Below are 26,656 nucleotides of genomic sequence, written 5' to 3' on the forward strand. Positions count from 1 at the left end.
CTGATCACATCAAAAATAGATTAGTGGAAGTGTTAGTGAGCTTAGTAGTACTGTGAACATTAATGTGGAGGTGGACTTATGCAGTCTCAGGTAACAGATCCCTTCCTTGCTAAAAGGTAGAGCAAGCAGATGAGTAGAGGAAGAAAAAATGCACAAAATGAGACCAAAAAATTCAAAATACTAACAGCAACCCATTGGAGAGATCAGAACGTTGATATGTGCTTTCAGGTCCTGGGGTTTCTCTGTGCATTGGTACTTGACAACAGAAACAGAAAAATAGTTTTGCAGGTTCAAGCAGCTGCTCCACCTTTCTGAAGGCAAGGCCTTCATTAGAAGTAACCAACCAGGCCAGGAAAGAAAGCTGCTTTCAATTTCCAGCACTTCACATTCAGGCAAGGACTTGGTCTGCAAGTGTGAGGGTGGATTTAAACAGGAGCATCTCTCCTTGATCACTCACTGTCCCTCTGCCCATTTCTAAGCGCTCTAGAAAGATAACTTCTAGAGTGGAGTAGTTGGTGGAGGTGGTGGGATGTTGGCACTGGGTGACTGACTGCATGGTAGCCTCTGCATGAAGAGGCCACGACTGGCCCATGCCAGATGCAACTGCTGCCAGCCAGCGGCGATGGACACACCACAGAGCATGGCTGAGCACCTCAGCCAAGATGGTGATACCTCTAAGAAAAGAAAGAGCATGAGAAACAGCGGCAAAAACACCAAGGTCAGTGAAAAAGGAGGAGGAAGAGGTGCTTTAGGCATCAGAGCACAGATTCTCCTGCAGTCCAAGGAAAGTACCCCACTGGAGCATATGAATATTTCCTGAAGGAACTACATCTTCCTGGAGAGCCTGTACAGGAGCAGGTTTATCCTGAAAGATTACAGCCCATGGGAAGGATTCACATTGGAGCAGAGGAAAGTGTGAGGAGGCAGGAGCAAAGAAAGGAGCAGTTATGGGCTGACAGCAACCCAAATTCCCCATCTGCCTTGCACTGCTTGGGGCAGGCTATAAGGTAGAAAAATTGGGAATGAAGAAGTAAAGTTCAGCCTGGAAAATGGGTGGGTGAGGTAAGGGAAAATTACTGGTTTGGTCTTTGCTTTTAACCACCCTACTCAATTTCTAACTTACAATACATTTAATTTTCTCCAATTCAGGGTTTTTTTTCACCTAGTAGTTAGCAAGTGACCTCCCTGCTTGTATCTCAACCTGTGAGCTCTTCCACCTTATTTTCTCCCTCTGTCCTCTTGAGGAATGGGGTGAGAGAGCAGCTGGGTGAGCACCTAGCAGCAGGCCAAGTCAACCCACCACAAGCTGTTGCATAGATGTGTTTAAAGAAAAAATTCATTGGTTCACAATAAGCATTTGCCATAACAATTTCAGATTAGCATCTGCCTAAAACTTGCAGACAAGTCTTTTCCATTTATTGTAGAGCTTTTCAGAGAACGATTTTGTGCTTTACCACTTTTCCCCCAATTTCCAAAATTGAATGCAGGCAAGGACTTCCAACGCTCACTTACTATCTATACATTATCTGCAGAATTACAGAGATGAATCATTTTTACATGAAAAAATATAGTATTAAAAATCTTACATACAAGGACAAAACAGCAACAAAAGGCTTCCCAAAAAATTAACATCCAGTCTGTCACCAGTCAAGATGAAACTCCTTTAGGGTGAGTTTTCAATGAGGATAATAAAGTTAATGTTTGTTTTTTGTCTATTTTTTTTTATTTTACCCCCCATAAAGGAGACATGCATTAAAAACACTAATGTCTAAAACAACATTATTTAACTCTTAGTCATGCACCTGAAGATTTGGCTCTGAGCATCTTCTGAAGTCAGCAGTCAGAGGAATCCAGTTTCACTGAGGCACCAGTGATGGAGTTTCTGAAAGCGTTCTCCGAGCTGAGATCCGCAGACATTTGGGGCAGCCTCCAGACTTGAAGCATGCTTTGTGAAAGCATGTTTTGCACTCTTTATACATACAGAGTAGCATTCAGAGAGAGAAAAAAAAAAAGCAGAATTTAAAAAAAATGAATCAACAGCTGTGTTCCTTGAATGATGTTCTATCACGTACATATCAGTACAAAAGTAAACAGAAGCAGTGCAAGGCCAGGACAACAACCACCACTGTGATAATTTACAATGAATGCTGGCAAGATCTGATAAAACAGCTCTCTCATGCATAGACCCAAAAAATAGCCTCCCCCTGCAAGCATAACCATGGCCAGGCAAATCCCTGGTTTTGCTCTCTGAATTCACTGATACAAAACAGCTGCCACAGGCTGGTTTTCAAAGATACACATTGCCCATGGTTTCCAAATATACATGCTCTCAGTGAAGCTAGTTCTCAATGTTTAAAATAAGTCTAAACAGTTTTATACACCAAAATTCCCCCAAGGAAGAAAGAAAAACATTCAGTCTGGAACATACCTGTGCACCTTTTACATTTGGCAGTCTGATATGGGAAGAGAAGGTCTGCACTCTGACAGAATTCACAGATAAACCCTTTCGCTTGACAGAGCTACAACGACAGCAAAAAGCTTGAATTGAAACCTAAGAAAAAAATCATTTGGGAATGGTAGCAGGGATATTTCCTTACAGTAGCAGCTGCAAGGACACTAAAAGCCCTGTTTTTTCCTTACCTCACAGCCATCTACATGAGAGGTGGAGCTCTTCAGAATGTCTTTAAGAAGGGGCAGTAACTGCCCTCGTTTGATCTTCACCAGATCATCCAGTGAGAAGAGATGCAGCTCCTCTGTCAGATGGCTGGGGACCTGTTCAAATTCTTTCAGCACACTGCAAAGAGAAATAAAACCCAGTTAAAATTTTAAAAAGTTGTTTTTCAAGTGTATTTCCAGAATAAGCCTCTTTCACTTCTCTAGTCACATGGGGATTTTACAAGGCAAGTTCATGCTATATCCTACCTCCCCTCCCAATTTGAGGTGGCTGTAATAAAAATTGGAAGGTTTGGGATTTAGAATAAATTATCTGCTTTAAACACGCATTCCTCAGGCTTTGGAGCTGCGATGCACAGTTATCCCAGCAATCCTTAAATAATGTGTAAAGGGTTCTCTCCTACCTCAGGAACAGTAGGCAAAAATCCCATATAGTATCTAATATAATAAGCTAGGCTTATTTATTTTCTTTGCAAAGAGAACTTTGAGTGGTTTTATCCTGCACAGGTCACTACTGGGTGAAAATACACTTGTGCTGAGCAAGTGAACACTGGAAATAGAGATATTGCTTTTAAACTATCACTGATGCAGATAGAAGGTACAATGACGATCCTAATACTTATTTCGGTAATGGAATCACAGGGAATTGAACAGAAGAGAGACAAAAACACATTTCTGCTTGAGTTTGGTGAACAACATGTAACTGATGCATAAAGAAGAGCTCTATGTCAAAGGGAAAACAGAACCTACTCTTATATCTTATTTTGCTTATACCTGCTCTTAAAAAGGTCAGCAATTCTGAAGTGATAGTCTTATTATTCACATGACTATGTATTAGTTATGCCCACAGTTTGGGAAGGTGAACACCAAAAATCTTTCACTTCTAGCAACAAGTAAGGCCGTGTTTTGGCCTTTATCACTTTCGGTTACTACTACTTTCATATGAATATTTTTATAGAATAAACTGAATTTAGCATTATGACAGATTTCTGGAAGAAATCTTTAAATGCTTAAGGAACATACTTGTTAATTTAAAAAAACCCAACATTTTTTAAAGACAAATATTCTCAGAGAGATAAGTATCTTTGAGCTTTTAAGAATGAGTGAGAACCTAAGAGAGACGGAACAGGAAAAAATACACACCTAACTAAAATCATTCAACATTTAAAACCAAACTATATTACAACAAACAGCCACCACTTGTACTGCATTCAACATTTGCAGTACAATAGAAGGCAGCTTTGTTATTGGAGCTCTCTAATGATCGTATCAACTTACTTAAAATGGCACCCAAATGCCTCTAGAGAAGAAGGCTCTATAAGCATGTCATGTACATTTTACGAAGCTATTTTTCATGCATTATCACAGTCCATACCTTTCAGCAAACCTGCAGGTTTTCAAAAGCTTTTTTAAATGAAAAAGCTGTTCTTGCACCTCCTAAAAGATGGAGGAGAAAAACAAAATCATTTTTAAATTAAAAGCATTGCATTTATATATTCATAAGTGAGGAACACCACTATTTGAGTCAGCAAGTACACCAAACCACACCTAAAAAACTAAACTTTACACTTAGCCTAGAATTAAACAAATGGATTTTCTAATGCACAAAAGCCAAAGGCAGGCAAAGGCTATTTTTATTCCCTGACAAGTGAAGCAAGTCCTAATGCCAAAAATGGCTGCAGGTCTTGATGCATGCTAGACCCACATCTGTGGAAGAACAGGTAAGTGTCTCCTCAGCCAAGAAGGGAACACATGCCTACTTGTAATCTTCAGCAGAACACTCTTCCTGAAGCAGTAGGAGGTACAGCTCTTACATAAGCTAAGGGTGTTTCCCCTAATGGCCCACAAAATTAAGGAGTCACTGAAAAATTACAGAACTTTCCAACAGCCAAAAGCCAGGAAGATGTAAATATTTACTGCAGGAGACCAACTCCCTAACATGAACTAAAACTGGAAACCACTAAGGAAACATCTCCCAAAGACAACAGGGCTAAGGAGACCTCTGGCACAGGTTGGAAATGCCTCCCTTTGCCCCCTTCACCTGAGGGAAAAGAGGGCAAGTCCCAGAACTGGCGATAGGATAAATCAGAAAAAAAAAACCCTCCTCCTTACCACATACACACACAGGACATCCTGCCCTAAGGAATTCTTCCTGAAACTCTCAGACCCAGAAATTCCTAAAAAAAAATGGCCACACTTACCCTGACCCTGTCCATTTCTTTACTTTTTGTGTAGAGGGTTTTGTTAATACACGACACATTGAAAATGGGGTGCTGCCATATGCTGTCCAGTAGGTGTTTGGAGAAGTTGCACACATAGTATTTTTTGAAATCCCACTTGGAAAGTATTCGAGCAGGAATAGAAGACTGGGCATAGCTGTGGCAGCAGTCACAGAAGTATTTCCCCAGGTAGTCACAATAGCGGAGTCTCCTGATATATTCTGCAGGTAGACAGCAATGAAATTGTGAAGATTTTAAAAACTTATGGGACATAACTCTTGTCTGTATGTCTATTCTGTCTGAATAATTCATCTACTGGAATGAAGGGAAAGGGATTTTTTGTTTTATTTTTAAAGTGGGGGGTTTTATTACTGTGGTAAACACATGTACAAGGTTTATACTTGGCATTAAAACAAAGCTTTCCTCATTTCCACATTTGTTCAACTGATTACAATTATCAACATAAGATCTTAGTGAAACCCCTGTTGCTTTACCCACAAAAGGAACACTAGATGAAATACACAACAAAAATACTTGCACCAATTTTGGAGTCATGTTTGTATAATACTTTTTTACATCAAGAGATTTGTGGAGTTTTTCCCAGCTATTACAGCATCTCCTATTTGCTCAAGTTAATGTGCCATCATCGATTGTTGATACTTTACAGGCCATAACAAACGCTGCTCTTGTGAGCTGACCCAGAACAAGACTTAAGTGCCACTTCAAAGATTTCTTAGGTAAGGTCTGTTTGTCAGTTCTCTAAATCATTGTGCTTTCAAGCAGTTCTCACAAAATATCAGAAACAAAAAAACCCCAACAACAACAAAAAACAAAAAAAGCAAAAAACAAAACAAAAATCAAACAAACAAAAAAAACCAAACCAAAAAACACACACAAAAAACCCCAAAAACAAACAAAAAAAAGGCAAGATTTTTTGTGATCAAGATCTAATGAAACAAAAACTTTTAAAGAGACACCCCAAAAGAACAAAACCACAGATTCCATAAGCTTGCACGAAGTCTCTTTTTAGAGACTTTTGGGAATGTCTAAATTGGCACAGGGAAAGAATTATTAAAAGTACCAACTATGTAAAATCAGCACTTTCCAGCCTGGAAGCTTGCTTTTTTTAATAGTTTTTTTCTGTTTTGTGGTTGACTTTTTAAATTTTTATTGTGTGTAAGAAGGACATCTATCAAATATTGTATTCTGTATTGTATGAAAAATTCCAGACGCTGGAAAGATCCCACTGTCTGTTTTACTGTTGCAGGCACATCCAACAATGAGATTTTCCTTCTAGCTCAGATAATTTAAAAATTGTGGTATATCTGTGTTGGTGAGGATTATAATCTGATGACTAGTACTGCATTTATTAGGGGATTTTTTTGCCAGTTTTGGTAATACTTACTGCTTTCTATCGGGGTTCCACAACCAACACATGTAAAGTTTTGAGCAGCCACCACTGCATCTCTCCTGTATACAAAAGCAAATAGTTAGACCTTTCAGCACCAAAACCACAGTTTTAGTTAACGTTCTTCCAAAGTGCAAAAGAGCTACACTGGCAACAGGGAGAATGTCCACCTCAGGAGCTGACTCCTACTCTTCCACATGAAGAAAGGAGATTCTGTAATGCTTGTTGAAATACCTAAATTATTTTCCACTTCTTAAGGTGGCATCAATATCATGGGGTTTGGAGATGGAAAATCCACATTTGCAACAGAAAAAGCAACTGAACCTGCAGTAACCCGGGAACAGCCAGTTTGCCTACTGTCTGCACTTAACAGCATTTGACATAGGGTGAAACAGCTATTTCCTCACACATGACCTGGTGCCTCCCCCCACTTCCTGAAAACCAGCTATCCATAAAATATTAGCAGGAAAGTGGGGAAAGTCAAGAATATTCTCCAGGTACTGTCACAAAATGACATTTTCAGGAGCTAAGTACACTGCCACCATAACACCAAAGAGTACGTGTATTATCACATGGAAAATTGCACATCCTGTGCCAATCACAGCATGCCAAGAGTGGGAAAAAGATGCCATCTGTTTCCTAGTGAGGCTGGTGACAAACATTGCAGAAGGCTGTGCCATGCACCAGCTCTAGATATGTTCACAGATCATCTGCACGTGCACTAGATCTGTTAATCACCCAAGCTCCTTCCATCAGCTTTCCCCATCATATACTAAATGACAATGCCCAGATCCCTCAAAACTTACTTGACTGAAGGATGAATATTAAATATAATCTGTGATCTTGGTGGGGACCAGCCAGAAGATCCTCTTAACTTGGATATGATCTTTATTTCTTCAGCCAGATTCAAACTGGATTCAAGTTCTCTTGGAATCTCTTCTTTCAGCACAGACTATTGGGAAAGACAAGCTCATGAAGACAACCAGCCCATCAGCTAGACATAGGTTAAATGCTATGGGAGATGTTTATCTCCCTTTATATTCTGGTATTTTAAAGTTCAGTTTTCACCTGCATATAATGCCCCCTCAGTCAAACTCCCTCATATCAGTCCCAGAAGAAAGCACATCCTGATTGTTCACAACTACACATTTTAAATGTGCTGAAAATTGCTAGAGAGAGAAGACATTTTCTAAAAATTTAGATAAAGTGAACTAAAAAACTGTAAGCACTCATCTGTATTTGTTTTCTTTTTTTTTTTTTTTTTAAATGTAGCTTCCTCCTTCTCCTAGCAGTGAAGCAGCTGCAGTGAGACCATGATTATTTGGGGAATTGAATAAAGAGCTCGTTGTTTTCAGATCAGACTCACTCTCTGCTTAGACGAGCTCAGGCAACCAGACAGCTGAACTGCAGAGTCTGTCTGCAACCAGTATTTTCTGAAAGCTCTGCACAACTCCTGGGCTGTTGCTTCAGCAGAATTGCTGCCTGGTTCAAAAGATGATCTGAAAGGTAAGGAATACTGTCAGTGAAAAACAGCAACATGTCATCAGAATCTCTGCTGCCTTTTCTGCATCCCTGAAAACTTTTCTCCCATTCCTTCATTCCTACCCTCTTTGATACACCCAGGCCCTCAAAGAGCCACAGACACCACCCTCCAGCAAGACTGGGGGACCAGAGAAACACTGTTAAGCCAAGCATCAAGAGACATTTGCTGTCAAGCAGCATTCCTTCCCCCTCCTTGAGAGGGCCCAATTTCCCACTCCCACATCTTTCCCAGCCCCAGCCAGAAGAACCACAAGAAAACTGCTCCAGCAGAAAAGATAGTGCCATGGGACTATTAAGGATACACACCTTTTATCAGGGGTAACAGACAGATTTTCAAGGTCTTCAAGTTCTGCAATAAAGGAGAAAATTTTATCAAGCCATTTAAGAAACAAAGCATCTGTTACTCAGCACCATTTTAAATCTACTTTCTGTCTTACCACAGTGTCAGTTTCAAATATATTCATCTTTACAACATCCTTGTTGGATGTGGGAAATAACCTCAGCCTTAGTTGTAAAACAGGCATAAGGAGTCTTATCTCCCCTGCATATCTTTGACATGATGAAGAATACTCCCTAATGCCTTTGCATCCTATAATCAACATGGGCCTGCCTTCAAGAGCTGAAATTGTAAGGAGAGACTAAGTGCCTGCTGGTCAAGGTCCAGCCAGAAGGCACTCAAATAATAATGTACAGAGCCAAGAGAGGCCACGTTAATTTTTCTGGACACTGACAGATATTTGGAGACACCAATCACAAACATACCAGCTAATGCTATAAACACATTAGTAACAGGTGAGATTAATGCAATTAAAGGACACACTTCATTATGTTTACACAGACACGATATGCTTATGCCAACAAGGTGTTCACATTGGTAGTGTTAGTTTTGACCATGCTTATTGCTCTCAAGACAAATGTTTCCCCATTTATATATCTCAAAGTAACTCTTGCTACTAGGTATGCAGTCTTTTGGGAGTTTGTTCTTCATTTCTAGATCAGGGAAAGATGACAGGAAAAAATAAGTCTCTAAAACCAGAGAGAACAATAAAAATCCATTTGTTATCAGGAGAAGATAAAACAGAGGTTAAAAGCTGCACAGACTACTTTTAAGGGTTTCCATTTCTGTATGTCTAAAAACCAGAAGCAAACCAAACTAAACTCAGGATGCCCTAAGGGGAAGCAAAGCACATAAGAGAACAGAGACATTCAGCTCTAGTCCTGAAGCAGAGGGAGAGGCTGCCTAAAACTGAGTCAATTTGTTTCATTAGGAAATAATCAATTCTCTCAAACAATGTTGCTATAGTGGACTGAGGTTGTGCCAGTTTCACACTTTCTTCATGCACATTGCTTTGGTTTAATCCTTAGACATAACTTCAGTCCCTCTGTTGGGTTTGCATGGCAAGATTTTGGTAGCAGGAGGGGCTACAGCGGTGGCTTCTGTGAGAAGCTGCCAGAAGCTTCTCCCATGTCTGAGACAGCCAATGCCAGCCAGCTCCAGAAGGGACACACCATGGGCCAAGGCTGAGCCCATGAGCCATGGTGGTAGTGCCTGTGGGATAACAGAGTCAAGATGGGAGGAAAAAAACCCTGCACAGCTGCAGTTGGAGAGAGGAGTGAGAATATGTGAGAGGAACAGCGCCGCAGACATCAAGGTCAGTGGAGAAGGAGGGGCAGGAGGTGCTCCAGGCACCAGAGCAGAGATCCACCTGCAGCCTGTGGAGAAGCCCAGGCAGGGGCAGGAGGATGCCTGAAGGAGGCTGTGACCTAGAGGGAAGAAGCCCATGCTGTAGCAGTCTCCTGACAGGATGTGTGGGAAGTCCCAAGACATAGAAAAATTGGGAGTGAAGTTCAGCCCAGGAAGAAGGGAGAGGTGGGGGGGAAGGTGCTTTAAAATTAGATTTTATTTCTCATTACCCTACTCTGATTTGATTGGCAATAAATTTATTTCCCCAAGTTGATTGTTTTGTCTGTGACAGTTTTTGGTGAGTGATATCTCTCTGTCCTTATCCATCCCACAAGCATTTTGTTATGTTTTGTCTCCCTTTCCAATGGAAAAGGGAAGTGTCAGAGTGGTTTGGTGGTCACCTTGCCAGGGCCAGCTCACCACACTCTCAGACCAGAAAAGATATTCTTTCCTAGAAAGGAAATCCTGCAGCAGTCTGGTATTGCTGCATGTGCTGTAATAAGGAGCTACACATACATAATTGTTCCCATTTTCCCATGTTATTTCTCCTACAATAACATCTTACTAAATCAAGAGAATTCCCAAACAATGGAATAGATTCAACTGAACAATAAATCTGTTTCTACAGTTACAATTTTAAAGTCTCACCAATAATTACATATTCATCCTCTGAGTCAGTGTGGCAACAAAATCTGGTAACCTCATGATGTGATGGTAGATGCACTGGGGAGCTGACAGGCAGCAAAGCACAGCCTGTCCAAGACAAGGACAAGATCAGTTAAACCTTTCCAGCATCTATAAGTAGCTGCAATTCTGTTTACATTTTTCATCACTTACCAAGACTTTAGCACACAGACTGCATTTATAGAGCAATTTTAGTTGTTTTTATACATACACAGAAGAGGCCAGTTCTTGGGAGTCTGTCATACAGTGCATGTCCTGCAGTTACTTAGCCAGAATCTTGTAGTGATAACCCCCAATTTTTTACATTACCAGTGGTGTCTCCCCTTCTCATGTCCAAGAACACCATTCATTTTTCCACAGAAGTCATGTAATTTAGACTTTAGACTTAAGATTCATCACTAAGATCTGTACTATTCAAGAGACTAAAATCTACTTAAAAATGCATGTGCTGACTCAAGCATTATAATGCCAGGAGTATTTATTATCTTGTCTTAAACTATATGTGAATGAATACTCTGGGAAGTCTCACTCAAACCAACTGCATGGCCTAATCTGCATACCGCAGAAGCAAACACAAAAGGAAAGAGCCAAGCTGCAAATACTACCACAAAAAAAAAAAAAATCCAAAAAAAAAAAAACCACTGGATTTAAGCAGAGAAAGAAAAACAGCCAGCTACAGGCACACTCTGTGGAGAGTCATGCTTGGCTTGTGGCATTTAAACCTTACATTTTCATTTTAATGTAAAAAATAATTATAATTAATAAAACACAGGTGTGAACATCCAAAAGGAAGTATGTGACCCACAGGAAAAACACTTGTGGCATAATGATCCTCAATGGACCCAGCTCTCCAGAGACTCAAGGAAGGTAACAGGATTTGGTTCCAAGCAATGCCCCAATTTATTTGGTATTTGCTTGCATGGAAACAAACAGCAAAGGCTTTCAGACAAGGTTATGTTCTAGATTAAGTAACTTGCCTTCATAACCACTGTCTGAAGAGGTAACAGAAGAATCAGACTTCTTCACTCCAAGGTAAGAAGATAACTCCGAATCAGTGTGATAGCTGCCATCTGATCCACTTGTTTCCTCCACACCCCAGGACTCTGCTTGCTGTTGGCTTAGGATATTACATTTCATTTTTTCTAGTGATGCTATAATCATATCTGCAACAAAAAAGTGTGCATTTTCCTGGACACAAGATTAAAATGCTCATTAGTACACAGCATATTTGATATTTAGTTAAGATTAAGTGGAATATATAATTTTTCCCCCATACTTTTTCAACTCCATAAATAAAAATGTAAACATGCCTGACCTTTTATCTAAATTCAAAAAAACCACCCCAAGGGCAATCCAGAAACAATATGCAAAAGGCAACTGCCCAGATAATTGTCTCACCCTTGATTATAACATACAATTTACTTTTATCTTACCCATGTATTAGATAAAAATGAACTTGATTACATGACTAACTGATATATATGTATGCATTTCAGAGATGTAGTCTTCTAGTTACACTGCATTATTTAGTATGCAACCTATTTAACATGATTTAATTTCAAGACAATGTGTACAAGCAGTTTTGCACACATGCTAGCTGGAGGGGGCCAGAAGTGGCAAGTTTTGAATGGAGTGTAGATCTTCAGGTGGTGGGAAGTACAGGAGCTAGGAAAAGGTTTTCATGCGTTAAGAGTTAGGGCAGTGAAGTAGGGAATATGCAGTGAGATATCTTACACAGTCAGCTCAATGCTACATAGAAAGACTGTGATAAGAGTAAGTGGAAACCTGGCTGCCCTGGGCTTTCCACTGCCTTAAATAAAAGGTAGCTGTTCCAAAGCTTCACTGTAGCATTTCCAAACCACACAACCCTTCCTCATGATGACACTTGCCATCTTGCCTGCCCTGGTCACCCATTCTCTAGGAAAAGGGACCAATGAGACATCCACACAAATCTGGGGGTCCCTGTCCTAATATCACTGCTGCATCCCTTGGTTCCTGAGGTCTAACAGAGCATCCCACCAGCCCCATCTGAGCTACTGCTGACGGCCTTGGCATAGGCCCCAGACCAGTCTCAGCACAAAAGTGGATACATTGTGGAGAGATAGTTGTACTCAGGCACCCAGGTGGAAACCCAGAGACACCCAGGATACTCTCCCTTTCTCCCCTCAACTACCATGTGCAAACCTAAACTTACATCTAAAAAGCTATGGCAGTATCCAAGGCTAGAGATTCTGAGTGCAGGATAATTAAAGCTTTGTAAAAGTGGCTTATGTTCAGAAAATTGTACCACTCGACATCAGTATTCATTACATCCCCTCAACTTGTATGGGAACCATGAAGAAAAACATCAGTGTTTAGGAATAGCTAAATCCTAAGGAGCTCAACAGACAGCACAGCTTTCTCACTGCTCACAGACAAATACATGTAGACAAGATTAATCTCAGCATTAGAGAGCACCCAAGTCCCTGTGGGTGTTTGAAGAGACTTTTATATTTTCCCCAACACTAATTAATATTACTTGCTTGGTGCACAGTTTCTCCAGAGACAACTTTCAGTGAACTTTAAGAGTCCAGGAATTTGCTATCTTTCCACTAGCAAAGAAATAATTAAAAAGCTCTTTCTCCTTTTGGGAGAGATCTCTTACTCTGAAGATTCAAAAAGTCTCAAATTAGTGGCAGAGCACAGCCTATCAGCATGCCCTGCTGATAAAAGCAATTATGAGCATATCTGAGAGAGCTGCATTGCAAGATGAAACAGAATACAGTGACTCCTGTACTCAGCATGACTATCAGCTCTCAGCTCTGCCTACTGATAGATCCCTCACCCTACAAAGCAGTCCCAACTCAACTGTGACACACCAACTTTCTCATTTCTGTTCCCTCCCACTCACATCAGTGGAAAACCCCTTTAAGATTATCTGACCCATTTCCTTCCTGGCACACAGCTACAACTCCAGAACTTGCTGAAACCACAGGTACCTTAGTTTTCAGTCCTAAAGTTCAAAGAGATTCTTTCACAAGCTGAAAGTATTTGGAGTTTTGTGGGGTTTTGCTTGGTTGGGTTTTTTCTAATGGAAGCCTTGCTCATAATGGACTGAGCTCTCACTATCTTTTAACCTGTAATCCCATCAACCCCCAGTCTCTGCACAGTGGTAGTAGCTGATAAAATCTTGCCTCACTCAACATTCAGATTGTGGTTTCTAATCCAGATACCTACTCTCTGGTCTCCTGGTGTCTGAAAGCAAATTACTTTTGGTTTAGGTCCCACATTACAGACTGAGAAACTTCATCTCCTTTCTGAAACACCTTTCATAAAAAGCAACATGAAAAGCTAGTTCAAGTTTGTTGAGTTTTAGTGTGTGATTTATTGAGTGGGTTTAGTTGTCTGAAGTGCACCTTACGGATGCTGAGAGCTTCAAATCAAATGCAGAACTAGCCACTCCAGTAAAACCAGTGTTGTGCACAAAGGTGATTACCTCTTGAGCCCAGGACATGGGACCACATGCAAACAGTCCAGCAAAAAAAATCTCCTTTTCTAGGCACATTTTTAAAGCTCTTCTATATTAAATCCTACTCATTGCAATCCATTAACCCCTCTTTTTCCACTGTTGGAAAACATTGACATTTAGCACACAGAGTTATGTGTGGCAGTAATTCTTTGACAGCAAATCTCACATGCTCATCATAAGCACACACACAGAAAAACCCATCCTCTCCCCACCTTTTGACAGTAAAAGCATGAGGTAAATCCCATCCATATGTATGCAGCTGCAACAAATTCTATGCAGCATTCTAATATAACTTAAAAGTTACTAATGTTAAAGTTTGTTTTCAAGGAATGTGTGCGGAAATGATGGAATGAAAAGGAGAATTGTACATTGTTCCTATATATATTTCCATTATTTTAAAATAATTAAATTGTTTAATTAATGGGTCAAGAGTGGAAAACAAATTATGAAATGGCATTTTATATTTGTAGGTTCACTCATAGAGGGCAAGAAGAGGGAAAATAGTGTATTCGTGAAGATTAGTACATCTATCAGGAAGTTCTTTTATTGAGAAATACTTCTTGTCATTTGTTTTTGCCACAATAAAACGTAAAAAACATTATGACAATAACATTTGTTGTCCTCACCTTTTCCACATCCTCTGGAAGCATGCAGATGTCCTGCAATGAACGATTCAAGGGTATAGCACTTATGTTCAAAGAGGAAGTAGAACCTGTGGGTATAACAAGAACTTTTATTAGTTACTTCTTTCTCTGCAGCTCCCACAATGCGTGCACAGTGACTTCCAGAAAGCAAAGCAAACTTTTTTCCCCAAAACTGAACACTATTGAGGCTGGAGGCTGTGGTGGAAGCTAAGGAGGAGAAAAATGAGAGAAACATGGCATTTGAACCACTCTGGCAACCTGAAGCATGAACAGCAACTACCAGAGAAACACGGTTTAAATGCTGTGCGCTGTGATAGCACCACTGCATTCCCACACCAGTTCTCTCCAAGCAATGGCCTGAGCTGCTGGGGACAGCCACAAACAGAACCTGAGCCTGGACTGGCAGCGATGCTCTGCAGTTGGTGACACAGCCAGCTAACATTGCACTCTGCTCATTCAGAGTTGCTGGAAGAAACACAAATCTCACTGCTGTCTGGGCATGCAGAGAGATGCACCAGCTTTAAAAGATTCACCATATCACTTCTAACATTGTGTAACTACAATAAGCTTGGAAAACATTTTGCCATCATGTTTCTATACCCTGAGGAAGTCTCGCTCCTGCTTCCAAACTCAACCCATACTGAATAGTTGTATGTCCAGTATTCCTTGCTTCCCAGAAGTGCAGTTTTGTCACTGATGAGTATATGAAATAAAATTTATCTCTTTTTCCCCGATAAGAGCTTTTCACTGTACAGCAGAGCACACATCGTGTTTAATGGTGTTTACTACCTCTTCCTGGACCTTGAACTCACACTGTTTCTGTTTCACTCTCATGATGTTTACAGGATAAAACAGACCATATGTCGTGGCAAATGGCCACCACACAAACACCATTTAAAGCCTTTGCAAAGAGCACATCTTAATCAATGGCTTTTTATTTTTAAAAAATGCCCTTCCTAATTTTGTTTAAAAGTCACAGACAGGCTAAAGAGTTCCCACAAAATATGATCATAATTTATGTAAACCTTTTCTCCAACTAAGGGGCACTGACTCCCAGGCTTAGTTTGAATTATTTATATTACCTTACTTAAAGAAACACTTCCCTGAGCGTCGATGACATCAGGCTAGAAAGTCAATACTGTGCTTAAGTGTAGCGACACAGAAGGAGTTTTTGTACAGAATTATTAATACCTCTATTGTGTATACCATGAAGGAAAAACTCACAATATGACTTTTCAAAACAGATTCAATGGCCTAATTAAGTTATTTTCATACCTACCTGATGATTCATCTTAGTAGGTAAACTCTATAGCTTGATAAAGACTACGTTCTCATCAGTTAAGATAACAAACACTACTCTCTAGACTAAAAACAATAAGCAGAAATAAGGAAATGGGAAAATTATTCCTTTCTCTTTAAAACATAAGACGCAATTCATCTTAAATATAATTTTGAAATCTAATGGGAGCTCTCTCCTTTGCTTACATCTTGCATCCCACTTGTATCTTTAAGTAAAAGGAATGTAAAAGAAGCACAGGGAAAAAGCCCAGCACATCCAGCAATGGGATGCAGCTCTGGGTCTGATGCAGAAAAATTATCTGGTTGCCTTTCTGCTCCTGAACACTGTTGCCAGGAGGCTGCTGGGGCTGCAGAAAGAGCCCTAAGAGCCAGAGAAGGAAGTAGCCTTGATGTGCATAGGGGTTAAAAGCAAGAACAAGCCTGTGAACTGTCAGTGACACACCAGCCACAACAAAGCCCCCAGAAAACACTGAACTCAGTCACAAGCTCTTCATTAACAGTTACAGAGCCTTTTCAAAAGGTTGAATAAGGGCCATTCTCTGGTGGTCTCACACATACAAACAAGGCCTAGTAGGAATTTCAGGGGACCAGCAGAAAATCCCACTAAACAAAAATTAAATCCCACTGAAAAAAAAAATTTATTCTGATTTAAGTGATATTACATAATTTTCTTGTATCTTGTGCATCCCTCAGCAATTCTCCTGGAAGAAACCATCATCTCTGAGATAGCAGTCAAAAGAAGAGCAAGTCATGAACTGCTATTGTGTAATTCCTGCCCTCAAATTAGGCATTATATGTTTATTCTTTTTCATTTTGCTATTCACTTTTCACATCCCCATAGTACTGGATAGTGCAGGAGAGAATGCGACCTCATTACCCAAGCTACCCAGTAGCAAGTTAAATGGTTAAAAGCAACAAGGAATGAAGAAATGCAGAAGTTTTCACTTTGTACAGAAAAAGCCTGAGTCTAAGGCAGACAGAACACACCACATTGTTCAGTGTCCAACAGGATCCTGCCTCCTACAAGGGGTATATTTTAGTAAAATCAAGGATGCTCTTCTTTAGTCACCTGGCTGCCAGATTCCTTGCTCCCTTTGTTTTCTGGAGAGCCAGCAGCGCTGCTACCCCAACACAAGCTTGTGACACATCTGACTCGTGCCAGAAGGTCGAGTCACGCACAGTGTATTTGTTCTTACGCATGTGCCTCACAGTCCCAGCTGACCCTGAGAGCCTGGGCTGTGTTTTCCAGACCCAACACGTGTGACTGCCTTCAGCCAGCCCCAACTGCTGGGTGCGGTTTCCTTCTCCCTGACGGGCACTTCTCAAAGGCACGGAGCCAACGCAACAGGCAGCAGACGGAAACAGCCATCATCGTCACATATGAACTGTTGACGACAGCCTGTCCTGGATGACAGAGATGTTATTAAGAGCACACAGTCCTGCAATGGCACGTGCCTGTTGGAGACCTTGCTCCAACTTACACCTTGGAGGAGCTCCAGGTGAATAGCTAGAAAGGATCAGAAATTGGAAGTGGAGGTCAGTGGAGCGTCTCTGCTAGGACTACTACTCACCAAAGGGACAAGAAAAAAACCCAAATCAAAACAAACCAACAAAACCTAGCCTTTGTAATATTCTTTTATAATACAAAAGCAGGATGAACACTCCCTGCTCTTTGCTTTTACTCCAGTAGAAAAATGAGACCTCAGTTGCAACATTTTTCTGAAGCCTATAATCTATCATCATAGAATGGTTTGGGTTGGAACACACCTTGCTCCAAAGCCCCTGCCATGGGCAGAGACACCTCCCATTACACTAGGTTGCTCAAAGATCACTCACTAGACCAAGTTGGTCAGGACCCCATCCAACCTGGCCTTGAACACTTAAAAGGACGGGACATCCACAACGTCCCTGGGCAACCTGTGTCAGTGCCTTACTACCCTCACAGTAAAGGATTTCTTCCTAATATCTAATTGCCCTTCCCATTTTTGTAAGTCCCCCTCTAAGTACCGGAAGGCTGCTACAAGGTCTCCCTGGAGCCTTCTCCAAGCTGAACAACCCCAGCTCTGTCTGTCTTCATAAAAGAGGTGCTCCATCCACCTGAATTTATTTGTGGTCCTAAACTAAGTCCTTAGATACAACTAACACCCTTTATACACAAAATGCAAATACTTAATCTTGCTGTACCAAAGGCTGCTACTGTCAATACTAGGTGTTAAACTGGAGGGGACTGTTCTGCTGCCCCAGCCAAAAGGCAGGGACTCCAGCCTGCAGCCCAGGAAGACTGGCACATCTCATGGAGGCACACACACAGCCCCAAGGCCAGCCCAGCTGCTCCCCCAGCCATCTCAGGGGCACGTGCTGAACTTTCCCACTGAACAGCTCCTCACCTACGGGCCTGCACTGCCCAGAGCCCCCTGACACTGCAGGGACAGGGGGCACCCTGCTCAAAGGGCACCCTCTGCTAGCAGCCATCAGCCAGTCCTCTTCACAGACAACACACAGGAATATCCATATGGTTGGAAAACTGGTGAGAGGTGTAAGGAATCTGTTCTATATCACATGGGGGTTTGTCGCCCCAAGACCTCCAACACTTGGAAAGGGGAAAAGGAAAAACAGTCCCACTCCAGAACAAGCCAATTCAGTCACAACAAACTGAATGTTAATGCTCTACCTCCAAAATCCCAGCATCCAAGGACTCCCTCTCCTCCAGCTCCTGCCAAACACAATATGACCCAGGGAGCCCACACACACCAATGATTCATTACTCAGTGCCCCAATCCATGCTATCTGCTAGGAGGAAAAGGGCAACAGTGAAGACAAGATAAAGCTGGTAGAAAGTTCATCCAGTGGATGTTCTACATTGCTCACGGCTCAGCAATTTTTACATTTTATCAACAGCTGAATATTACAAAAGCATTTCTGCATGCTGAGAGATGCCTACTGCAAGCACGAGCGTCTCCCATTTTACCGAGTCCAACCCTCTGGTTCTCCTCGGTTTTTAAGCTCTTTCTCCCCTCTCTCCTATTTTGAAGGACAGCATTTGTCAAATTTGCAATTACCATAAATAAGGCCCACTTCAATTACAGTTGTCTTTCCTAGCACAGAGATCTTACAACAAAAATGCAGCTGTAAAGTTACCTGTTGGATTGACTGGCTCTGACTGGGAAGGGCCACTGGGAGAATCACTGTCACTGTTGCTGAGAGACGCAGGCTCCACGGCATAAGGGTATTTCACTAGATCTGCTTTACCAACGGTTGAATCTGGAAGCAATCTCGTGAAAGCCAAGTCTCTTTCAGGGGAGGTATAAGATTCTTTTCCAGAATGCAAAACAGCGGATGTGACGGTGCCTCCTGTTAATGTCACTTGGGTAAAGCAGTCACGCTTCAGAGGGGACATGCCCGAAAGAGTGAAACCACTCAAGGAGGAAGCAGCAGGATCTCCATCAGTATAATGGGGACAGGAGAAAGTATCCAGCGAAGGTTTGGGGGAATCACAGTCTGCGTTGTTCCAACATGCCCGAGGCCTTGTAAACCGAATGTCTGTTTGTGCACAGGCAGAGTTGTGATGTGCAGAATCACTGTCACTGTCATCATGGCTATCCCCAGTGCTGCTTTCTTCCCACTGTTCCACATCACTATCCGGATGCTCAGCTGCCTGCATTGTGCTCTGCTCCAACACCAAAGACGGCTTCAAACCAGATGCATTTAAAACAGACACAAGAATGTCTTTGATAGCTTCCGCACTGCCTGGGTATGATCCAAAACTTCCAGCATGTCCAATCACTGCTGGCCTTGAAGATTCATCTGTTCAGAAAATAGAAGAAAACAAGAGGTTAGGAAACAATACTAAGAAAAGGTTAATACACAGCATGAAGAAAATGCATATTGTTTTTTACACAGGTGAGAAGACAGTAAACAACTGAATTCACTCACCACTTACTGCGGCCTCTTCCTGCAAGAAAGCTCTTGCTTTCTGCACTCAGGAACCAATTCTGTCATTGATAAAGGCTATGTAATAAACCAACAGTAAAGTATTCTGCTGCTATCCAAACACAATTAGCTAAGACTTTAATGGTGACTGATTGTCAGTGTGCTCAAAAACATCACCGTTCTACAAAACAGGATAACAAAACTATTACTAATACAGGTACTGATCCTACTGCCAATAGAAGAGAAGATTACATTATAGCGAGACATATAGAAGATAATAGAGCAGGGGGAGTAACAAAAAATACACTCAGTAATACACAGTCAATGTGCTTGTGTGTTTCAGCTCAGTCAGAGCAGAAATGGCTAAAGTACACTTCAGTCCATAATTCATGGGGTGGCAACACTTAGACAAAACCACAGCAAACTTAGCTCTGTCACAGCAAGATCATTATAATGCCTCTGAAAGAATCAAAAGCACTGCCAAGGTCCTAAGTGATCTACTGCAAAACTGTAGGTCAACAGAAAATGGAAAAACTGCTTTTAGTGGCAGACATAGCAACATTAGCAGGACACAGAAGTGTGCACTGCAACCAGTAGCTTTTGAAGGATAATATGAACAACAAAACTATACCTTGAAGAAAACAAAATAAATTTAAAAATCCCAAAAATAAACAAACAAAAAAAAATCCTCAGAGGAACTGCCATAATCCAAGTAACTGAGAGATTACACACAAAGTTAAAGAAGAAAGATCGACCACATCAACACAATGAAGTTAACAACTATCTCCTTTGGGGAAGATAAGTCACTTGTAAAATTCTAAGAATAGATGCAATCAAGAAGAATCACTTCCAGGACAAAGAACTCCTAGTTAGGACCACAAGGAATGTTAAACACTGCTGGTGAAAAAGCAGCAAGTGTTGCACACTGCAGACTTTGCCCAGAGGTTGCTCTCATTGGAAAACAGTAAACTTCTCCATGAGTGTCTCACCTGGAAGCCTGCATGCACTCAAACTACATGATAAGAGACTTTACTACTGAAGGGATCAAAACCAAAACAAAAAACCCGTGTATTTTGGAACAGCAAGTCCTTATAAAGACCAGTGCTCATCAAGAAAAAGCTGAAAAAAACGAGAACATCACATATAAGATATACTGCAAGAGCTGCTAGCAAAGCTATCCTAGTAAAGCTAGGTCAAAATCAGCCAGCCAGCATATGTTAGTAATAGCCATCAGTCACCTGCCACTTACCAGGATAAAGCTCTTGCAGAAATAGCAGCAAAACTGCCACATTTTACTGGCTGGACTTGCAAAGAAACATCTTGCCAATGCAGCCAGCCATGGCAGTATAAGGACAGGAATGGGAAAATTAAAACTAGCTGACTTTCAAACAAACATTTCAGTCTTTTCAGGAAAAGAAAGCTATTTTGGTAACTACTGGCATTTTGATTGCACAGGAATACTTTAATTTGGGATGCAAACATCATCTTCTCTGTGCAAAACAAAACATTTAGTGTTATAATCAAAAAATCATAAAATTTTATGGGCTGAAAGGCTCCTGAAAGATCACCTAGTTCCAACTCCCCTGCTATGGGTGGGGACACCTTCCAGTAGACCAGGTTGCTCAGAGTCCCATCCAACCACGCCTTGAACACTTAAAGGGATGAGGCATCCACAACTTTCCTGGGCAACCTGATCCACCCTCACATGAAAAATGTCAGCATTAACTAAAATGCCGAAACTACCATTAAGAGGCAAAAATCACCCATGCTTGCAAATTGTAAAATGTATATTAACGTTGTACCACCCTCAAAGCCAATACGCAAAGAACCCTCTTCAAACAAATTAGACTTGGTTAGTACACACAAACATCGATAGCTTTTGCTAGCACTACAAGCACCAGCTAAACTCCCCAGAGGGAAGCAATTTGGAACAAGCTGGCATTACCTGAAAGGACAGAGATTTGAGGTGTTGGAGCAAGGCAGCTAATCCTCACTGAGGGATTTGAAGAACATGCTGAGTCGGTGAACGCCACCTTTAGGCTTTCGTGGTTTAACTACAAGGAGAACAGAGAGGCAGACAATTTGGTTATAAGATAACAGCACTCTGCTAATGATACCCTCAGTCTCACAGTCATGCCAGCAGAAAGAACACTGTTCTGAAGCATGCTGACAGTCACCTAACTAGTGCCTACATTTCTGGCTGCCTGAAAATCTCCCCAGAAGCATGCACTGTCTGGAGAGCGCTGGCATCTCAGCTCTGCACCTCTCAATTCACTCCAGAAGGCAGGTGACCAAAACAAACTCTCCACAGCAGGAGGATTAAACATGTGCATAAGGCACAAATGAGACAAAATGCTGGATAGGATGTCTGTGTATCTACCAAAACAACAGCAATAGAGTAGAAAAGAATTCAAGGAACCACCAATCTGTATCTGGAAGCATTGGCCTATTTAGATGTATAAATCTATGAGGCTCCAACTCCATAAATATCTGATCCACGTGCTGCTTGATCTCCCAGCTCTAACAACTGGGAGGAAGTGTGGTCACATTACCTAATTTGATAGAACACAATACATGTGGTTCACATCAGCAACGTGACTGACCCAGCATAAAGCAAGAGGTGACACAGATAGATAATACTCAACCTGGCATAAGAGCCTGCCAGTATAAGCTGACCAAAATTCTGAATACATTTGAACTCCCTGAGCAGGTTTATACCAGATCAGCACTTCACTTTGTGCAGTCATGACGCTTCCAATTCAGTATTTCTACCCTCAAGCTGGATTTACCATACTGTCAAACCAGAGTAAGCTGAACCACGGAAGCAATTTAGTGCAGATACTCAGGGGCTAATTCCAACAAGAGACTATGATATACTGAGGATAGCAAAGCAACAGGTATCCTCCCTAAGCTCATCAATTCCTTGTGAGGACCTAAAATTTGTCCCCCCACCTCCCTACTGCCTCAAGTATGTCATGGACCTGCAGAGCACATCACAGAAACCAGGGAAATGAAAGGGATGCCCTGCTCCTACATGCACATCCTTAAAAAGCACTTAACCAAGGTGTTGTGCCTTCTCCCCACAGCAGTGAGAATGTCTGCACACTGAAGCACGAACAGGATTCCTCTCAGCCTCTCCTGCACACTGTGATCCCATACAAAGAGAAGGGAGTTAAAGGCGTACTGTCCTTGGCCAACCTGAGTTGTTGACCTCTACACTTCCTACGTGGAAGACTGAGGTGACTCAGAGTACAGATCTTGTCCAGATACGCTTCAAAGCCACAGAAAGCAGAAGGACTTAAAACCCACAGAGAATTTCCCTTTTAATGGAGAATAACGTTTCAAGCCAAAAATAGTATGTTTAATTTAAAATATTTAGCATTTGATTATGCTAATTCTTAAAAAAAATACTCTCTTCAGTATCTGCTAGTGTTTTCTATCTTTTCCTCCTCTGCACTACTTTTGAGAAATTGGCATGCAGGCAGGCTTTATCCGTATAAATATCATATTGTCAATATCAGTGGATAAAGTAGGAAATATTTTAAAATTATTTTATTAAATTTAAAAAAATTGTTTTCAATACCAGCAATTAACAGACTCTACCTCTTAGGATGCAAGTATCCCAACTGCCCAACAGCTGGATAAAGGCAAGTATTTTATCAGTAAGCACAGCTATTAAGGGTGTTGAGTTTTACGATTTTTATCTTTTTTTTAAACAATGCTCCCATCTGTCGGTTCTTATCAGAATGGTCTGAGAATTCAGGTAAGATTCCCATTTCCTTTCAAGATGCTCTATAACTACATCACAGAAAAATTTAAAAAGCCACAAAACCTCCCCACCAACAAACGCAAAAAAAAAAAAAAAAAAAGCGATTAAAGAGCAGTGATAAGGAAATACAACAACAACAAAAGCGCATGGAAAGCACAACACGCTGCCATAACCAATAAAACCCACTGACAGTTTGACACCTTCCTAGTATAAGAGAAGTCTGCCTTTTCCTCCCCCGCCTCTAATACTGGGACTGTGTTTCCCAAGCTAACTCCACCAACATTTTAAAATAATTTACTACACCCACTGACAACTAAAAGCTGGTTTTTGAACCAAACTAACCAGCACACTGAGCCACCATTCACAGGTCTCCCTTGCCTCACCTTTCCAGAGTAGGGGTGCTTGAAGACTTCTGTTCTGCTGAAGCTGGCGAGTGCTACTGCATGGAGAGACATAGTGGGAAAGCTTTCATTTTTTGGTGTTGTTAAGTACCTGGAAGCAATAGAGAATTACAGTCACCACCGCGTTATCCGCGGTTCTCCATCTGTTTTGCAGACTCGACAGTTAATACTCTGAACTGTTTTCCGTCCTGACCTGGTATGCTTATAGAAGCTTACCGAAAAGCAGAGCTCAGCAACAATGGAAATGTGCTTTTAAAAAGCGCCTAACTCAGAGATGGAGTTTTTTGTTTGCCTGTTTGTTTTTAAGTAACTCAACAGGAACGCCTTCCACACGGATAGGAGGAAGACTACTGATCTGTGGTAGTTCACAGATTGCAGTAAAAGGAGGAAGAGACGGAGAGCAGTGGGCAGCAGCAAAGCCCCCGTGCTCCGCCTCTGCAGCAGAGGCTGCTCCCCCCACGCCGGGTACCAGGTAGGGGCAGGCAGCGGCGATGACAAACGCCGGCGATGTCCCCGGGACGCCGCGCAGCCCTGCGCACGGCAGGGCTCAGCTGCCGCGCGGCTCGGCAAGCGCTGCATCCGGAGGGAGACCCCGGCACATCCCGCGGCCCCAGGAACGCCGTGCTCCCCGCAAGGCACCGACCGCTCTCCCGCCCGGCCGCGGCTCCCCGCTCCCACCTGCAGCCGCGACTCCGGCGCCTCCCGTCCGCCGGGCCCCCGCGCCGACGATGCCAATGCCTCCTCCTGCCCGCTCCCCGTCCCTCCCTCTCTGCCCAAACCAAAGGACCCCGAACAAACCTAAACAAGAAAAAAGTGCCGCCGAGGAGCAGCGCCGGGCTCTCCGCTTGTCTGGTTTGGAGAACGGGAGGCTGAGAGCCAGCGACCTCGTTGCTCTTTGCAGCTTCCTGAGGAGGGGAAGTGGAGAGGGAGGGGCTGAGCTCTTCTCGCTGATACCCAGCGACAGGACGCGTGGGAATGGTTCAAAGCAGCTCCTTAAGTTTACACTGGACACTGGGAACCGTTTCTTTGCCGAGAGGAACGGCGTTCCTAGAGGTGGTCAATGCCCCAAGGCTGTCCGTGTTTGAGAAGCATTTGGACAACGCCTTTATCAACATGCTTGAACTTGGGCAGCCCTCAATTCGTCAGGCAGTTGGACTAGGTGATCATCATAGGTCCCTTCCGAATGGAAGAGTCTATCCTACCACCAAACAAACCCAAGAGGAGTCCATTGGGAGTGAATGGAGGGTGTTTTCTCGGTCGGTGTGAGCTGGGGTGGGGTACACTGAGGCTTTCAGGCAACATATGCAGCCACAACTCAAGGATCAGCTGTATCCGAGGACTTGCTGTCAACTGGCTGATTAGAAATTACAGGTCCCTTCTCATTGAGCTTTTGGGGAAGAATTGAGCCATCTGCCAGGCTGATCTACGAGTTGGCTGCCTTAGCAGGCTCAAAACTAGCAGGCTGTAGTTCCTAGTAGCCAGTCTGAGCTAAAAATAGAGTGAAGGAATGCTGAGCTGTATTTGTGAAGCTAAAAAATTGCTGATTGTCCATAAAATGCGAAAAATATGTGCAAGAATTTAGGAAATTGCAAATCATGAGGAAGTAGAAAAGAGAGAGAGTCCAGATGCTACCATGAAGAAATAAGTAGAAGCAGTAAATAGAATGCAAAAGAGAGCTGCAGCTGAAAATGTGGCTTTCAGATGTTTTGGAGTAATTGTCTCCTTTTTAAGCACAAATGATGACTTAGCCAGTAAATAGGACAGTGGAAATGGGCTGTGGAAACTTAGGAGGAGCTGCTGGCCATGCTGCACCGTTGCCTAAATTTAGTCTGGATGGGACTCTAAGCAACCATGATCTCCAAAGGGGGATTTGACTATATGTCCTTTAAATGTCCCTTCTAACACAAACTATTCTATGATTCTATGTTATCATATGGTGTGAGTTTCAAAATCCCAGATATACAATGGTAATTTCACATGGTTATTTGTGAAAATAAATTCTATTTTTGAGCCACAGTCATGTCAGGAAGGGCAGGTAGTAAGATGGAAAGGTTCTAGATTTATTTGTAGTTGTTACTAAAGACTGGCAAAAGACATGCTAGGGAATTTGTATTTTGTTCCATAAAGTTTTCCAAAATCTTTACAGGAAAATAATTATACAAATGCAAAGCACTAAATATATCTGAAAGCAACATGACAACAACAACAAAAAATAATACGGTAGCATTTTCACATCCATTTAGTGCTTTTTCCCCCTCCTTGCTGCACTCTTTATATATATGTGTGTGTTGCCAGGAACTCTTGTATTGTATCAGACCCCTTGCTCAGTATATGATTAAAAGCACTTTTTGCAGATGTCACCAACAGAAATATTAGAAAACTGGACAAATGCAAAATCACAAGGAAAAGGGGAAGAAAATGTTTTTAAAGTTGATTAGGTGGAAACTCAACAAGGCTAGGGTGCACCAAACTGGCATCTCGCCCCAATACCAGAATCACCCACACTGGCTTAGGAAGAGGAAAACCCAATCTATTTTGTCTGGTGTATATGCCAAAACAAAAAGCATCAGCAAAAATGTGTCCCAAATCTTACAATAGATTGTCAAAACCCAGAGGTTGGGAGCAGAGACAGCAGATTAAAAGCCCATTGGTTGGCTTCTGTAGAGGAATCTTCCTCGTTTCCATATCTTGGGCATGGAAGTACATGTCCTGTAAACTTCAGGGTATATACCACAGTGAGATCTTTGAGCTACAAAGGGATATTGGGGAGAACTAAAGCAGATTTACCTGGTGTTTCTAATATAATTTATTTCTTTTATGTTAAAGACATTGATCCTCACAGGGACCCAAGAGAGTACTGACTCTGTAATGTTTGCATCAAACTGCTTGAAAGAA

The 26,656-nt window shown here is 41.9% G+C and overlaps 1 protein-coding gene across 3 annotated transcripts; it reads right to left on the reverse strand.

Moving 5' to 3' along the window:
- Positions 1–1,369: 1,369 nt before the first annotated feature.
- RUBCNL (RUN and cysteine rich domain containing beclin 1 interacting protein like) lies at positions 1,370–24,659 on the reverse strand. 3 transcript variants are annotated; one of them, XM_017733608.1, is made up of 16 exons: positions 24,560–24,659; positions 23,744–23,852; positions 21,537–21,645; positions 18,800–19,465; positions 14,345–14,430; positions 11,188–11,398; positions 10,175–10,279; positions 8,149–8,191; positions 7,667–7,799; positions 7,107–7,252; positions 6,298–6,362; positions 4,875–5,113; positions 4,049–4,110; positions 2,641–2,794; positions 2,429–2,519; positions 1,370–1,969 (listed from the first exon to the last, which is right to left on the reverse strand). In XM_017733608.1, exons 2-16 carry the CDS (start codon positions 23,813–23,815, stop codon positions 1,857–1,859), a joined length of 2,295 nt encoding a protein of 764 aa, XP_017589097.1. In that variant the 5' UTR covers positions 23,816–23,852; positions 24,560–24,659; the 3' UTR covers positions 1,370–1,856. The 3 variants fall into 3 exon arrangements, with proteins under 3 accessions (XP_017589097.1, XP_008631391.1, XP_017589096.1); XM_008633169.2 differs by lacking the exon at positions 24,560–24,659 and adding an exon at positions 24,440–24,517; XM_017733607.1 differs by lacking the exons at positions 10,175–10,279; positions 24,560–24,659 and adding an exon at positions 24,440–24,517.
- Between the last annotated feature and the right edge of the window lie 1,997 nt (positions 24,660–26,656).

This window comes from Corvus brachyrhynchos, unplaced genomic scaffold, assembly GCF_000691975.1.
Source record: "Corvus brachyrhynchos isolate BGI_N302 unplaced genomic scaffold, ASM69197v1 scaffold202, whole genome shotgun sequence".
Lineage (NCBI taxonomy): Eukaryota > Metazoa > Chordata > Aves > Passeriformes > Corvidae > Corvus > Corvus brachyrhynchos.

Bases quoted from the DNA above. Each gene is read 5' to 3' on its own strand.
- RUBCNL (XM_017733608.1), bottom strand. From the start codon at position 23,815: ATGTCTCTCCATGCAGTAGCACTCGCCAGCTTCAGCAGAACAGAAGTC. The intron at 19,466-21,536 runs GTAATGCCAGCT...TTTTCTGAACAG, and splicing joins TCAAATCTCTGTCCTTTCAG to ATGAATCTTCAAGGCCAGCA. The intron at 1,970-2,428 runs GTATGTTCCAGA...GTATGTATAAAG, and splicing joins CAAATGTAAAAGGTGCACAG to AGTGCAAAACATGCTTTCAC.